Genomic DNA, 16,552 nt, shown 5'->3' on the forward strand with positions numbered 1-16,552 from the left:
AATGCTTTCCGGCATTGTTAGTAGTAAATATATCCTACATCAGTATAGTAATATATACCAATATTCATCAATTCAATGAATATATGTGAAGGAACTATCAAAAAACCTTTAAAATTAAGATTATTCTAATAATTTTCACACCTCTGTAATACAGACAATGACCGAAAATTCAGTTAGGCCTACCTCAAGATATATTTTAACATAAAAACTATATTATTACATCAGTGAGCACGTGACCGCACGGCATTCCGAGAAGCAGTATTGCCTGCTTCCTCTTTTACGGTTGTCGCTGTCATTCAGCATAGCAGGTATAACATTCGTGTCTTTCCGCCCTCATTCGGCATTGCGAGGTGCAGAATTGCTTACGCTCCCTAGACTCTTGTCAGAATTTGTTATAAGCTACTTGTGATTGGCTACAAAAAATATAATTACGAAAGTATTATAATTAATTAACTCTATTTTAATATATAACTATACTGGTATTAAAATATGCTACAAAAATGATAAATTTGCTTTCGAAGGGAACAACAGTAAGGTGGTCCGCGGAACTGTTCTGACTTAAAAAAGTGGTCCCCACTTCAAAAAAGTTTGAGAAACGGTGGCTTAAAGTATAATGAAAATATCCCTTAGTCGTCCAAAAATGTAATTCGAACACTGTTAATGAACAATTGTACCTATCTATTCAGAATGAAATTTATTGGATAGAATTTAATATGAATAATTAATGCAAATCCAGTAAAAGGTAATCCATACTATAATTATTAGTATAAAATAACATTGCAATGCTGATTACTTCATAAATTATTTTTTACAAATATTCAAATGGTAATGAAGCAAATAATCTAGAACCCTTTTGTTTATTGTGGTGTGTGGCATTCAATAGGCTATTCCTAAATTTTTAAATTGTGACAATTATCTTTAGACAGAGATATGCATTTTATATTCTAGATTTTCTGTTTCATTTAGCAATGGATACGTACCGGTACCGGTATCTATCTGTTAAGAGATTATTTTTTTTTTTTTTTACATATTATGAATAAGAAGGATTTGCTAGTTGTATAAGTCTGTTTACTACATGAATGACCCCATTTGTACAAAGAATGTCGGGCTTCTCTACCAAAGCGATCCCAGCGTACACCGAACTACGTTTGCCACGCCAGCGTCGCACAAGAAGTGGTTCAGAGTTCACACTGGTTACCTGATAATAGTTCCCAGGAACTAGTCCAGATGTGAATAAAGTGTCAGGAAGTACATGATTACGCATAATCTGAAAAAAAGAGCAATTTTTTCCTTAAGTTCACTTTTCCATAAACATAATACGCATTACCTAAAAAGTTATAATAATAATAATAATAATAATAATAATAATAATAATAATAATAATAATAATGTTTTATTTTCGCTGGCAGAGTTAAGGCCATAAGGCCTTCTCTTCCACTCAACCAGCCTTAATCAATACAATACATATTTAAATTACAAATATTTACACTACACTTAAAAGGTTCTCCAGCTATATCCTTCAGTTAAGTTTTAAAGTTTTAAAGACTAGTAGACTACATATTTATTTAAATTTAGATAAACCTATAAGGTAAAGTAGTAACTTAATTTATGAGCTAATTTAATTCAATCAATTGTAATTAATTTAAGATTTCAGTTAGCTAGTAAAATGATGAAAAATTAATTTAATACAAGCTTACTAGGACTATGTTACAGGGAGGAAAAAAATGTATATAAATCTAAAATATATTTCTATAATGAGAATATTAATGTGATTGCCATCAGAGGTTTTGTAAATCTATTTAGATAAATTAATGATAATAATAAGAATGGACAGATGTTAGTTTCATTATAGGTAATAAATATTAATCAGCAATTAATCTGTTAAGTAAGAATTTATGTAATTTGACCTAAATGAAGTTATTGTCCAACAACCCCTTACATCACTCGGAAGCGAGTTCCAATTTCTAGCAACTGAAACTGTATAGGATGAAGAATATAAAGATGTCTTGTGGTAGGGTATAATGAGTAAATTGTTATGATGAGATCTTGTACTTAGCTGATGATATGCGGATAAATTTTGAAAACGAGAAGCCAAATAGATTGGGGTAGCGGTGCGCAGAATTTGAAATAAGAGAACAAGAGAATGCAGGGCTCGTCGATCGCTTAGCCTTAGCCAAGACAGAGTTTGGAAAGACGGGGAAACATGATCATACTTACGAATATTACAAATATAACGGACGCACGCATTATGCACACGTTGTAGCCTGCTGCTCAAATTTGCATTTAGGTTACTTAATATAATATCGCAGTAGTAAAAGTGTGGCATCACGAGTGTTTGTACAAGGATTAATTTTAATTTATCGGGAAGAAAGTGCTTCAGTCGCTTTAATGAGTGAATAATAGTCCGGATAAGCTTACTCTTAATACCTTAAGAGTAAAACCTAACCATTTTTCCACTATTACTGCATATGCTAGTGGATTATAGTGATTTTTTAGATGTCAGGTTGAATTTTCTTTTACCAACTTGGTTTCGAGTACTGACAAATACTACAACTGGCATTTATTTTCTGACTGTTATGTTGGCAGCAATAATTTTGTTTTGTAGTAGAAGGAATCTGATGAAATTGCAGTATTTAACTAAGCTTGTGAAATTTGAACGTAATTAATAATTAATTAGTAATACCGGTATTAATATTAATATCGATACATCATTCAGTTGTGTTGCGTTGTGAAATAGCATGGTAGCCACTTAGGAGTATGTATTTTAAGTAGGCTGTACATTTCAAACTGGTATTCTGTTTTCGGAATTCGTACTAATCATTTCACGTCATCAAACAAAATACATTTTTTGGTTAGATCTCATGTTTAGTCAAAGCAATGCATTTCATGTTGTCAGATGAAAACAATTTAATATTACATGATATTAATCTACTAAAACCAACAATGTGCGAGATTTTCAGGAGGAAAATGTAATCTCACAAATTATTGAACCATTTAGAAAACATTTTCCAACATAAAACAAATAAATAAGCAAGACATTATTATTATTATTATTATTATTATTATTATTATTATTATTATTATTATTATTATTATTATTTCAGTACATCACATTGTCATTTTTACCCTCTTTGGTGATATCTGGTTTTAGTTGGCAACACTGAAGAGACGGTCAAATTAGCGTTTTAGGAATTGCTCTTATGTGTTCCTCACTACAGTACCGGTACACATATAAATAAATTACAGGAATAAAATTTACAGTATATCTAGTATTAAAGTCGACCTGGTTGACGAGTTGGTATAGCGCTGGCCTACTATGCCCAAGGTTGCGGGTTCGATCCCGGGCCAGGTCGATGGCATTTAAGTGTGCTTAAATGCGACAGCCTCATGTCAGTAGATTTACTGGCATGTAAAAGAACTCCTGCGGGACAAAATTCCGGCACATCCGGCGACGCTGATATAACATCTCCAGTTACGAGCGTCGTTAAATAAAACCCTAGATCGTATATGTAACAGATAACTCCTCGCTACATTAAAATCGGCAGCACTTTGAAGAGAACAACTGCCAGGATCGCCACCCGTCCGCCGTAAACGAACACGAGAAGGCAGCACAGTCGCTAATACAATTCAAATGGGAATTATGACGTGACTCCTTATGTAACAACTAGATGGCAGCGTAGTAAACCTGACAAAAGTTGTTAACCTCAAAGCCTATAACCCCTACATATCTGTTACATATATGATCTAGGATAAAACATAACATTTAACATTTTAACATCTAGTATTAACACAGTCTAGTACATACAGTTACCAGTGGCGTATACTGGTTTAAAGGGTTTGGGCTACCGCTGACCCTATTATTACACAAAATATATCTAACAATTACTTTAATTTTAATTACTGTGGTAAAACTAATAATACAAAATTATTACATTATGTTATATTATAAACTTTTTCTTTTATAATTTCCTTGGGCTACCGCCGGTAGCCCCCAAAATACGCCCCTGACAGTTACGAAGCTTGAGTTGTAAGAGTGCTAGGAACAATAGACTGTGCCGGTACTATTTCGCATTGTCTGTAACGAGGCGATATTAGCGATCCTAGTGGTTAGCAACTATCTATGGATGCATATTTACTACGTATTGAGCTTCGTGACTGTATATACTAGACTGTGGTATTAATATACGCATGATTGTACGTACCGAGTTCACAATGCGAGTATCTGCCATCATACGGTCGTATGCAAAGAGGTCAGCTTCCCAACGATCTATGGCAGCATCGGTGACAGCAAATACGGTGAATGGAGCCTTATCTGATTCCAGTAATTCAATGAGAGATGGAGATGTCTGTAAATATGTTTGCTCACTATCACAACAATTCCTTATATATTAATAATATTTTACATGCACTCCATGTTTTTACAATATCAAATGAATATATGGATAATGAATTTTCCCTTAACCGTAGTGTCTGTGTCTTCAAGACTTAGTTAAAACTCCTGCGACGGTTTTTGTAAAGTAGAGCTGCTACTAAAACGTATTTTCTATTTCATTATCTCTCCATCTTTTTCCATTACAGCCTTACCGTCACAAAAAAAAGCTTTGAATAGCCTAAAAAATTTGAAGTGGCCGTCAAACAAAGAATTAGCGTCACGTATCAAAATCAGATCATTTTGAAAAATAATACTAGGCCTACTGATAGCGTAAGTTTCTTAAAACTAATTTTATTTTGGCAGGCAGTGTGGATGCTTGAATATAATTTGATCTTGCATTAATTATACAATCAAATCCCGATAATTCGCGTGCTGTTAATTCGCTTTGCGGGTAATTCGCGATCTCTTTTTTTGGAGGGAGGCAAAGTAAAGTCATTTCCGTTTTTACTCGATTTATCCTCAACCCAGATTATCCGGACCTCCTTACAGAAGGACGGAATGCTGGGCTTAAGAAAGAGTTCAGGCACATCTGAAGAAATTTGCGATCTAAAATCAGAGAATATAACAAAAAAAATCCTCTAAAAAATAACAGATTGTTTTTGTTAAACTAGTGTCTTGTGAAATTTTGTGAAAACTTGTGTTCCTTGTTTTAAGATTTTATCCCACTGCAGCACTACATAATGTTATACTTACTTACAAATGACTTAAGGATCCCGAAGGTTCATTGCCGCCCTCACATAAGCCCGCTATCGGTCCCTATCCTGAGCAAGATTAATCCAGTCCTTACCATCATATCTCATCTTCCTCAAATCCATTTTAACATTATCCTCCCATCTACGCCTTGACCTCCTCAAATGTCTTTTCCCCTCCGGCCTCCCAACTAACACTCTATATGCATTTCTAGATTCATCCATACGTTCTACATGCCCTGCCTATTTCAGACATCTGGATTTAATGTTCCTAATTATGTCAGGTGAAGAATACAATGCGTGCAGCTGTGCGTTGTGTAACTTCATTCTCCTGTAGTATATAATATTATGTTTGTAAATGTTTCACATTTTGTACTTGATTTTGAGGTGTATTTTTGTAATTGTACGTGTAAAAGTAACTTTTAGTGGACTTTAAATAACAATTATGCTGGGTAACTTTCGGTGTTGGACCCCGGACTCATTTCACCGGCATTATCACCTTCATCTCATTCAGACGCTAAATAACCTAAGCTGTTCATAAAGCGTCGTAAAATAACCTACTAAAAAAAAAAAAAATAAATAAATAACAATTAAAAGGTTTGCGGATAATTCGCGATTTTCGACATTTTGCAAAAGTTCGTGCATTAATTACGAGAGTTGACTGTATATTTCTTTATTTTTACAAATGTACCTACTGTAATTTATTGCTTCTTTCTAGGTACATTGAATGTAATTATCACAATTATTCATTGGAGAAAAAAAGTATTTTTGGAAACTGGTAGTAATACAAGTATCTCGGTTCATTAATTTGAAAATACTTTTTTTTTTTTTTGGTTTCAAATTGTCAAAAAATACTAGTAATAACCAGGATTTATACAAGTATTGTGAGCTCTATTACGGGAGAATATATTCTCCCATCATAACATTAAAATATTTATTTCCTGATATCTATAATAACTCAGAATTATTATGAAGTTTCTTATTCTATTTTTTTATTTTGCAGCGAGAGATAGAGGCGGTGGGGAAGAGGGAAGTGACGGAAGGAGGGATGAGGGAAGAAAAAATAAAAAGAGAAGAAAACAGACAGAAAGAAAGAGGAGAGAAAGAACAGGAACGTGAAATTTTATATTAAATATATGTTCAAGCCAACGTGACAAACACTTACCCTATTTAATGCATCCAAGAATCTTGAATAAATTCCTTTGGACTGAAGATACGTTACGATACTGAATTTGGGTGGCACTAGCACCTTATTTATTACATGTATCACTCCATTACTTCCTTCAATATTTGGTCTAACAATCACAGCATCGTTTACCATTGCCTTCTGTAACAATTTATTGGAATAAGGTAGTCAAACTAAAGTAAATAAATTTCTCTTTCTTCATCTGAAGATTCTGCCATTCCATTTTAAGCTCTTTATATGAACAATGATGTTCAGAAGTATATTATAATACACCTATCTGTTTGATATCAATGCTATCATATTGGAAATAATTATGAATTGATGATAAATTGCCAATTTAATTTCTGTGTACTTAATGGGGATAATTTGCCAAGTAATTGTTGCGTACTTTGAGAACAATGGTGGTATGTAAACAGTGGCGTCTTCTGGGGGTGTGCGGGTCGTGCGCCAACGCCCAAATAAAATTAGGAAATTATGGTATTATTCTTTTAATCCGTATAAAGTACATTACATGAGTGTTTTTCTTTAATAAAAATTATTAACGCTTCAACTGAACTGCTACTGCTATCTATCGTCTAGCGGCCTAGCCTAGCAGTATGAAACGCGCTAAACTTTGCCATGGCGTTGCAACGAGTCACTGGCTGTCTTGAGACTCATTGCGCTTGCGCCCACTCACTCTCTCCCTCGTCTTTTAGCTCCTCAGGACGTTGAAACTACTTCCAACGCCACACGCCGACGCCAGTACCGGCATGAGCAGTTATCGCTGATGTTGCGTATCGTTTTAAGATGGCTAGTGAAAGCGTTGTACAAAAACTATTACATAGTCCTTTTTCATCGCTTCCTTACGCACAGAAAAAACAAGTTATTGACAGCGGCAGACCATGTCCTAATTTAATAATATCAACGTCTGTAAAGGGCAAATGTGGTGCTACTGGAACTGGAAGGGGGTTTGAGAGACATTTTCGGAAAGAGCTATATGAGATTTCAAGCTGGCTCTGCGACTGTGATGTAGTGAACAGATTTTATTGTTGGACATGTTTGTTATTCTCAACAAAGAAAACTGTTTGGAATCAGCAAGGGTATGGTGATTTAAATCACCTTAATACTGCTGTGAAGAAACATAGTGAGTCAGAAATTCAACTCTCTAGTTTTTTAACGTTCAACAGATTTATTGCATCCCCTACTAGAATTGACGTTCTTCTGGATTCTCAACGAAAGGTTGAAATAGAACTGCATAACGAAAAAGTAAAAAAGAACAGGGAAATATTAAAGAGATTGATTAATGCTGTTTGCTATTTAGCGAATCAGGAACAGTCATTTCGAGGCCACGAGGAAAGTTCAGAATCTATAAACAAAGGAAATTACGTGGAATTTCTTCTTGCAAGTGCCGAGTTCGATTCACCATTGAAAGAACATTTACTAACGTCTACAGTTTTCCGCGCTACTTCGGCAAATATTCAAAATGATTTAATCAATTCAGTAGCCGATGTTCTGAGAGATGAAATCTACAACGAAATCCAGAATACAGATTTTGTGGCTATTATGCTTGATGAAACATCAGACGTAAGCAATAAGTCACAGTTATCAACTGTATTTCGTTATTTGTCAGTTTCACAGAAGAAAATAGTAGAACGGTTTCTTGGGTTTCGTGACGTGAGCGCTGACAGAACTGCAGCAGCTCTTTTTGATCATGCCAATGAAGTAATGGAACAATATAACTGTGGGGATAAACTAGTCGCTCAAACATATTATGATTTTGCTGCCGTGATGAGTAGTCACCTCAATGGACTTCAAAGCAAAGTTTTGGAAAAATATCCTAAAGCTCTCTTTACGCACTGCTATGCTCATGTTATGAACCTAGTACTTCAACAGTCATTAGAATGTAACAAGGACCTAAAAGTATTTTTTTCCGGTCTTAAATCACTGCCTACATATTTTTCTCGTTCTTCTAAGAGGTTACATGAGCTTTCAGCATTCATGTCCCGAAAGTTACCATCATTGTCTAATACCCGATGGAATTTTACCTCTAGACTTATCCATACTGTCAGTGAGAATAGAGAAGCGTTGATAATGTTCTTTGAACATGTTAAGGAAAGTGGAAACTTTGATCATATAAGTGCAATGGCCGCAAATGGATTTTCTAGCTTCCTCAAGGATTTCCAGAACATATTTTTAATAAAGATTCTATCAAACCTACTTGCTTTTTCGGATGTTTTGTTCACTATACTCCAGTCTAAAAATGTTGATATTTATTATGCCAGTAGTAAAATTACAGAATTTCAACAGCAGCTGCAAAAGGAAAGAGAGAATTTCGAAGCAGTGTGGTCTTCTATTCACGATACTGTGGAAGATGAAGAGGTGATTGAAGTAAAAAAGAGGAGATTGAACACTGAGTCACAGCGAGATTATTTCAAGCGACTTTATTTCGAAATCATTGATAATGTTAGCAACCAGTTAACAATTAGATTTGCATCATTTGAAAAGCTACAGTATTTTAATTTGATAAATCCAACAAAAATGGCCCACTTCAATAAAAGAGAAAACTTCCCTAATGATTTATTAAACAGAGTGCAAAATATTTATGGCAATGTTTTTAATGTAAGCAAACTCCAGAATGAACTTCACGTATGGTATGCTTCTAATGAAGGGACAGACAAAACGCCAATTCAAATTGTAAATTATCTATTGGACATAAATTTAATGAGTGTATTTACGGAAATATACAAATTAGCATTGCTGGTCTCAACAATTCCTTGCACTACGTCATCTGTGGAGAGGTCATTCTCATCATTGAAGAGGATACACACCTACTGCCGCTCCACTCAAACACAGAACCGGATGTCTAACTGAAGACTTATCTCAATCGAGAAGGAATTACTTGCCACTTACGAGAGGACAAATCCAGGTTCTACGAAGCACTAATCAAGAAATTCTTGCAGAAGGAAAGGAGAGTGGATTTCGAATTCAAATAACTGTGAGTAATGAGACAGCTTTAGTGTTTTTGGTTTTTAATTAATTATACTTATATGTTGTTTAGATTTATCTTAATCGATGTTTACTCTCCCAGCTTGATTCAATTTTACTGATGTTTCAAAATTAGACGAAAATTTACGCTAATTACCTTTATGAATGACTTTCCTATTATTTGTTCACAAAAAATGTGAGGGAATATGTAAAGGTTAATAAAGTATGTTTTATTTAATTTTTTTCTTTGCCAACGCCTTAAGATCAAAGTCAGGAGACGCCACTGTATGTAAACTTTCCAAAAGAAATGTTGAAAGTGTTTAAGGATACAAAACTATTTTGACTCTTTAGATTTGATATCAAGTCGAAATTAAGTTTAGCTGTTATACATTTAGACCTGCTAATAATGTAGCTCATTATTTTGTAATTCTCTGGAGCCTTTTAGTATAATCAAAACAACAAATATTGTCATTTACTTGTACAAGAATAATAAAATATTGAAATGAATAATGTGATTCTAGTATAAGAAATGAACCTTCAAAGAACTTTCATTTTATATCAAATAATTGACCAAATTAACATTTCAATCATTTTGTTTCTCTCATTGGGGACAATTCTGTTACCAATTTCTATTATGATTTGTGGTATAAATATAGAGTGGATTAGAAGTCGCTTTCCCCAAACACTTCCTTACATTTAATTACATTCAATTTACATTCGACTACACAATCCTTTACAGATTTTGTTCAAATGGAGCCCCAGTTTCTCGATACACAATTCACAACGTTTAGACACTGATTTACAGATGGCAGAACATAACTCACGATTTTAATCGATTTTCACGAATGACTGTTTCATCATATGTCGCAACTGATGCAGATCCTGCGGTTTCTGAGAAAAAAATATCATTTTTGAAGATACACAACAACGAAAAATCACATGGCGTCAAGTCACTCTGTGGTTAATTTGCGATTCATTGCAAGAAACTAGCAGTTATTGCATAGAGACGCGACGCAAGACAATAAAACAAAACAACAACAATAACAAGACATGGCATCGGAAAAACAGTTGAAGCAAGAACATGATTGCCAACCCACCAATTATTACACCAGCTGTTCGTTTATTCAAGTTATGACATCTGTATGTGTACAAGTATGAAACCTAAGAACGAATATAGGGGAAAGCGGCTTTTGACCCACCACGTATAATTGAGAAATACAATAACTTAAGGGGAGAGGATGGTATTTTTTTTTTACTTTTTTCTTATTTGGTGTAAAATATTAATTTTTTGTATGTAGAGAACTCATGGCTATAGCAACTCAACCAAATATAAATATTATGAAAAAAAAAATTATTTGGGGGCCAGATTTAAAAAAAAATGTACCCAATGCAGGGTTTTACTAAAACCGATATATCTAAGCCAATTTTAAAGATCAATTCAAACAGTTTGTTACAATTTATTTGTAAAAGCATGCTCTACAAATTGTCTGTAACAGAATTTTGATATTATCCCCTACATTTGTAATATAAACAATTAAAAATTAAATAACTTTTTTTTAATTATCTTTTTTTGCAAACAGACAGACTTATTTTTTAAATGAAATCAATTAGGTAAATTCTGTTACAGAGAAAAGTTTCCTAATAGTCTAGAGAATGTGTGTTCTAAATTTCATGCCTTTTTGTCTGGCAATGTAGCAAAAAAATGAAGTTCCGGAAACAGCAATCAAAGAGCGGTGTGATTTAAAAATCCAGATCGCAGGAACTTTAAAAATGGCGTCTCAACATTCGATAATGGCACATATACCCACAAAATGTTATACAATGTATTCCACACATGACAAAGTATTTAAAAAAAAATAAAAGGCGGTGTGATTTAAAAATCCAGATCGAAGGAACTTTAAAAATTACGTCTCAACATTCGATAAGGGCACATATACCCACAAAATGTTATAAAATGTATTCCACACATCACAAAGTATTAAAAAAAAAATAAAAGGCGGTGTGATTTAAAAATCCAGATCGAAGGAACTTTAAAAATGGCGTCTCAACATTCGATAATGGCACATATACCCACAAAATGTTATACAATGTATTCCACACATATCACAGAGTATTTTAAAGAAAAATATTTATTTTTTGAAAATTTACTCATTTTTACGAAAAAAAGACCGTCCTCTCCTCTTAATGAAGGAATCCATTACATTCACTCACCCAACCATATAGTTTCATTCTTAAAAACTTATTATGACTTAAGGATTGAAGTTCTTGATCATCCAATAGGCTGTGAGTTAAGTGACGTCCAGAGGTGATGTGACCTGCTAGGAGAGTGCGTATTTCCATTTGTGAGTTTAGCACCGAACTGTTTCCAAGAGCTGTAACACAAAAAGAAAAAAAAAAACCATCAATGATGAAACTCTACGAGGGTAATTGTAATGATATTACGAAAACTGGTTTGACCTATGGCACAGGCTCACCAAGGACAACACTTCGGCCAAGGATACCTCACATTGATGGTGTCTGCCGCAGTGGCAGACGAAACGTCTGGTAGAAACAATACTATAAACTATAGTAGACCACCGAGGAAAATCTTCATCACAGATACCGACCAAGGATGCCAACCCTTCAGTTGAAACTTGGCAACGGACATGTAAAGATGTCCGCTGGGAGTTGACGGCTTGGTGCGAGAATGGTGCAGTAAATTTAGAGATGGCCGAATGGACGAAAGAAGAGGAGAATTTTGAAGAAAAATTTTACAAGTTATGATAGACTTGAACATTATTTTACATTTTATCAGCAGCTATTTCAGCAGTTTCTATCCTACCTTTCGATTCCGATATATGCTTCTTCATTTTTCATGTCAAACAACAAAAAACACATATTTAAATACTTTTCTTAAATAATTTTCGTATTTTTAGTGCCGGAATGTAACTTTATAAAATGTTTCCAAAGAAATGTATTTCAATTTGACGTCATATAGTAAAATGTTTTTAAGGAAATATTAATAGCAGCATCCAGACACAAAATTGTAAAATTTTAAATTTAAATAAAGTTCTTTACTGAATAACACAACGAAAGCACATATATTAATAATTAAAATGTTTATACTTGCATCTCAAATAACTTAATGGGATATCTGATTTAAAACATAACTGAAGTTTTATTCAATGAAAAATTAATAGTCTACTTTTCACTTACTCAGTAGTGACATTCTGTGTTTTCTGGAAGGTCCGATCCCAGTCTATTAATACTACTGTTACTGTACTAGAAATTCATGGCAAACCAGGAAATTATTGTAATACCGGTATATCTGGATTTGATGTCTGCTCAAGCTCCGATTTTTTTCGGCTCTACACTTGTCCAACCACAGTATAAACACAGTATAGTATATAGTCACGAAGCTCAATACGTAGGGAATATGCATCCATAGATTGTTGCTAACCACTAGGATCGCTACTATCGCCTCATCATAGACAATGCGAAATAGTACCGGCACAGTCTATTGTTCCTAGTACCTTCAACAACTCAAGCTTCCTGACTGTATATACTAGACCAGTGATGTCAAAGCAAGCGCATTTTTCTGATCTTGGCGTCGTGCGCGGGCATTAGGCGCTAGGTATGCTAGGAGGAATAAGCAGCCTGTTGGATTAAGAAAACAGTGGTGCACAAACTTCAAACGGAACATGAAATGCTATGTCGTTATTTTTATATGGCTTCTTTCTGTTTAATATTATCTATATTGTCTATAAAACAAAAGTACTAACACTGATTTCTTAATATTGCAGTTGTGTTTTAAACGTTAATAACATAATAAAGAGTAAAGAAGGAATATTCACACAAATTCCATAATAACTACAACTATACTGTACTAAGTGAATTAAACACATCATTCATAAAGAAGTGCTATCCCAAAGAAAGACACTGAATATGACATGATAAGTTGAAATTGATATTGATGGTATCTTTAGCCTTATAAAAGTAATCAAAATAATATTATAGTACAAAGCGAAGTTGTCTAGGTATATGTTTTAACTGTAACTAATATTACATAATAAAACTCTTATCGCATTATGCTTTTAGGTGATATTGGTGCGCAACTTTCTGTTATCAGAATATTAAATTATCTCTAAATCTGCTAAAGCTATAGAGCTGACGTTTTACCAACACATAGGCACATATCTTTTGTTTGTGATGTAACAGTATTTGCTTAGTTAATTCATTTCCTTGCAAACATTTTCCATGCGAATATTTTCAAACATTTTAATACACTATCTTCAGTAATAAGTATTTACGATATATTACATTTATGAAAACATTTTTTTAGTACCTGTAAGGCTACTAAACAAACATATCTGAAAATTTCACTTTTCTGTAAAAAAGTTGAGAAAATATTCCTTTTGAATAAAAAAAGCAAACTTGTGAAAAATGAACATTAAAATTAAAACTCACATTCTTATAATGCACTTATACTTCTCAGATAAATCTAAAAATTACCATGGATACAGTTTTAATAAGTTCTCTTCCCTTTAGCTATTGAATCAGTGCTGGCCATCCCTGTATATAGCTCGACCAAGCGGCATATACTACCTCTTTCGTCTGTCTCTTTCCTTTCCGGTGTAAAGCGCTCAGGCTCTCCTGGGCTCTAAAGCGCGTGTTTGCTCCTATGGGCATCAGTTGACATCACTGAGCTACATAGATCATGACATTCGTTTGGGTGAAGTTACGGCGTCAACAATGGATATAATAAAATTTTATGGACTAGCTAAAAACATTATATCAGTGATGTATATTATTTCATGCCAGCAACGTTATACTTAGGCCTACATGATTATTCGTATTATTGACAGTAATATTATATTGATATTGACCCACCGTATTTATCTTTCACTAAAGATATAGAAATATATAAAGCAATAAATACCTTCTAAGGCGCGGTTGCTTGGGGCGAAGACCGTAATCGTGCCTCTTCCTTTAAAAGCTGATTGAAGTCCTGCAGTAGGAAGCAGTGATCTCAGTTTGGTAAGTCCTAGATCTGTTAGTAATTCCATCAGTGATCGTGCTGAAAGAATACATCCTGCATTACCATATAGGCCCTAATAAAGTCTTAATTTCTTAAAAACATTACGGTATTTAATGTCTTAATGAAATAATTATTAACTTAGGGTCGTATTCATAAACGAGACTTTGGCTGAAGACTTCCCAAAGTCGACTTTCGTAGTAAAGTTTAACTTTGTTAAAAGTCCTATTTATAGACAGTACTTCTGAGAATTTGACTTTCACTTCGGTAAGACGAGATTTGACGATCTTTTATGAATGTTGGCAATCACAATCATGGCCTTCTAAACGAATTAAATTAATGAATAGCTGAAGTAGAGTAGGCATTGCCACAATAAAAGCCATCTTTTGAGTCTCAAATCAGTGAAACAATTGAACATTGGCAGACGTTAAGCGATTGTTGCAGCATTATATAATATTATTTCAATGTAAAATAATTGTGAAGCCGTGAAAGATAAGATGCCACCAATGACAGATTATGAAAGAGACATGCTACTAGAACAATTAAATATACAAAATCAATAATTTTCCATTAATCCTTGTATACATAGAGCAATATCGAAGTGACGTAAGAGTATCATTGATGGAACAGGTAATCCTTTTTTATTATTCTATTATTCATCAGTGCATGTTGAATCGTGGATATTATTTAATACGGTCCATTTTCTAATCTGTATCTTGATTTGAATGCATCATCTCTATAAAATTTAATAGAGTTTTGCACATGTCTAATAATACGCCGAGAAACATGAGGGGCTTCAATAATTTCCTGGATGTTATCAATCTTCTCGGCAAATATAACAATTTCCCAAATATCAGCCGTTTTTCTTATATCCACGAACGAAAGACAAAGTCAAAGTCTAGATTTTCGGCGACTTCAAAGTAAAGTCACGATCGAAGTTTACTTTCGTCAAAGTGTCGGCTGTGAATAGGAAAATGGCGACTTTGTACTTTCCAAAGTCAACTTTGGTCCAAAGTATCGTCTATGAATACGACCCTTAGTATTAATCTGCTATGATGCTGATTTCTGGAATTTTACCCGTCATAGATGCTGAAATACCCAGCGTGTTGGAACTATATATCGGCTCCATTATCAGGGAAGACAAAGAAAGGGAACCTAATGGACTTGTAAATAAGAAGTATTTTCCAGTCTTGGTTTTCTTTTCCGGTTCTCTCCCCTCTTTTGCAGTAGACAGCCGTTTTTATGGCTGCGAGGTGTCACTTAATATACGAAATGTCCCGTGTTTGAGGCCGAGAAAACTTGTCCCGTATAAATCCCATACAGGACACCAAAAGTATCTTTATTTACGGGTATTACTACTAGGTTCAAAAAGTTCCCGGAATTTTACTACCATTTTTCGTATTAATATATAACAAGGGATATTATACATTTGTTTTGTTGGTAACATTCATGATGTCATTTCCTTAAAGTTTGTTGATAATGGCGATTGTTGGTTTTGAGTTGTAGGCAATTGTTTATCATAGTATTTTGTTTGTTCGTCGCTTTTTGTAATTATGTCCACAGAGCAACGTACAAACATCAAGTTCTGTGTTTTGTTACACAAAACTCCTGCAGAGACATTAGGATTGTTGGAAGAAGCATATGGCGAAGCAGCAATGAAAAAAACTCAAGTGTATGCCTGGCATAAACGCTTTTCTGGTGGCCGCGATACGAACGCAGCGGCCGACCAACAACTACAACAAATGAAGCAATCGCTCAGTGTGTGTGTAATGTTGTGAGGGACGACCGACGTAAAACCATAAAAGAGATAGCAGCAGAGGTCGGAATATCAGTCGGAAGTGTACACAATGTTCTTCACAAGCATCTCAACATGCATTACGTGTCTCAGAAGTTAGTTCGAAAATGTCGGCAGAACAGAAAGAAACAAGAATGACTCTTGCTGGGGACATGATCAGTATGGCTGATGAAGATGGTGATTTCTTAAACAAATTATTGCTGGTAATGAAACTTGGTGCTACTTGTACGACCCAGTCCCTAAACGACAGTCATCTGAGTGGAAATCGAAAACATCTCCTCGGATGCAAAAATTTCCTAGGGACACTTCCAAAGGCAAAGTTATGTTGGAAGTTTTCTTCGACTCTTAGGGTCTCATCTACCATGAGTTCATTCCAAAAGGTCGTACTGTAACGAAAGAATTGTACGTAGAAATCCTCCGTCGCCTCCGGGACGCAGTGAGAAGGAAACGTCCAGAAAAGTGGGTAGAAAAC

At 34.4% G+C, this 16,552-nt stretch overlaps 1 protein-coding gene across 2 annotated transcripts in view; it reads right to left on the reverse strand.

Annotated features, from left to right (window-relative positions):
- Positions 1–1,007: 1,007 nt before the first annotated feature.
- The window catches only part of LOC138709586 (transforming growth factor-beta-induced protein ig-h3-like), a 57,436-nt gene continuing 41,891 nt past the window's right edge, over positions 1,008–16,552 (reverse strand). The window contains exons 9-13 of one of the 2 annotated variants that reach the window (XM_069840470.1): positions 14,190–14,327; positions 11,483–11,643; positions 6,287–6,445; positions 4,203–4,346; positions 1,008–1,267 (exon numbers count right to left, since the gene is read on the reverse strand). In XM_069840470.1, coding sequence (XP_069696571.1) covers positions 1,031–1,267; positions 4,203–4,346; positions 6,287–6,445; positions 11,483–11,643; positions 14,190–14,327 — 839 coding nt within the window. In that variant the 3' untranslated portion in view covers positions 1,008–1,030. Of the gene's footprint in view, positions 1,268–4,202; positions 4,347–6,286; positions 6,449–11,482; positions 11,644–14,189; positions 14,328–16,552 lie in introns of both variants that reach the window. The other variant, XM_069840469.1, reaches the window with a different exon arrangement.

This window comes from Periplaneta americana, chromosome 11 (genome assembly GCF_040183065.1).
Source record: "Periplaneta americana isolate PAMFEO1 chromosome 11, P.americana_PAMFEO1_priV1, whole genome shotgun sequence".
NCBI lineage: Eukaryota > Metazoa > Arthropoda > Insecta > Blattodea > Blattidae > Periplaneta > Periplaneta americana.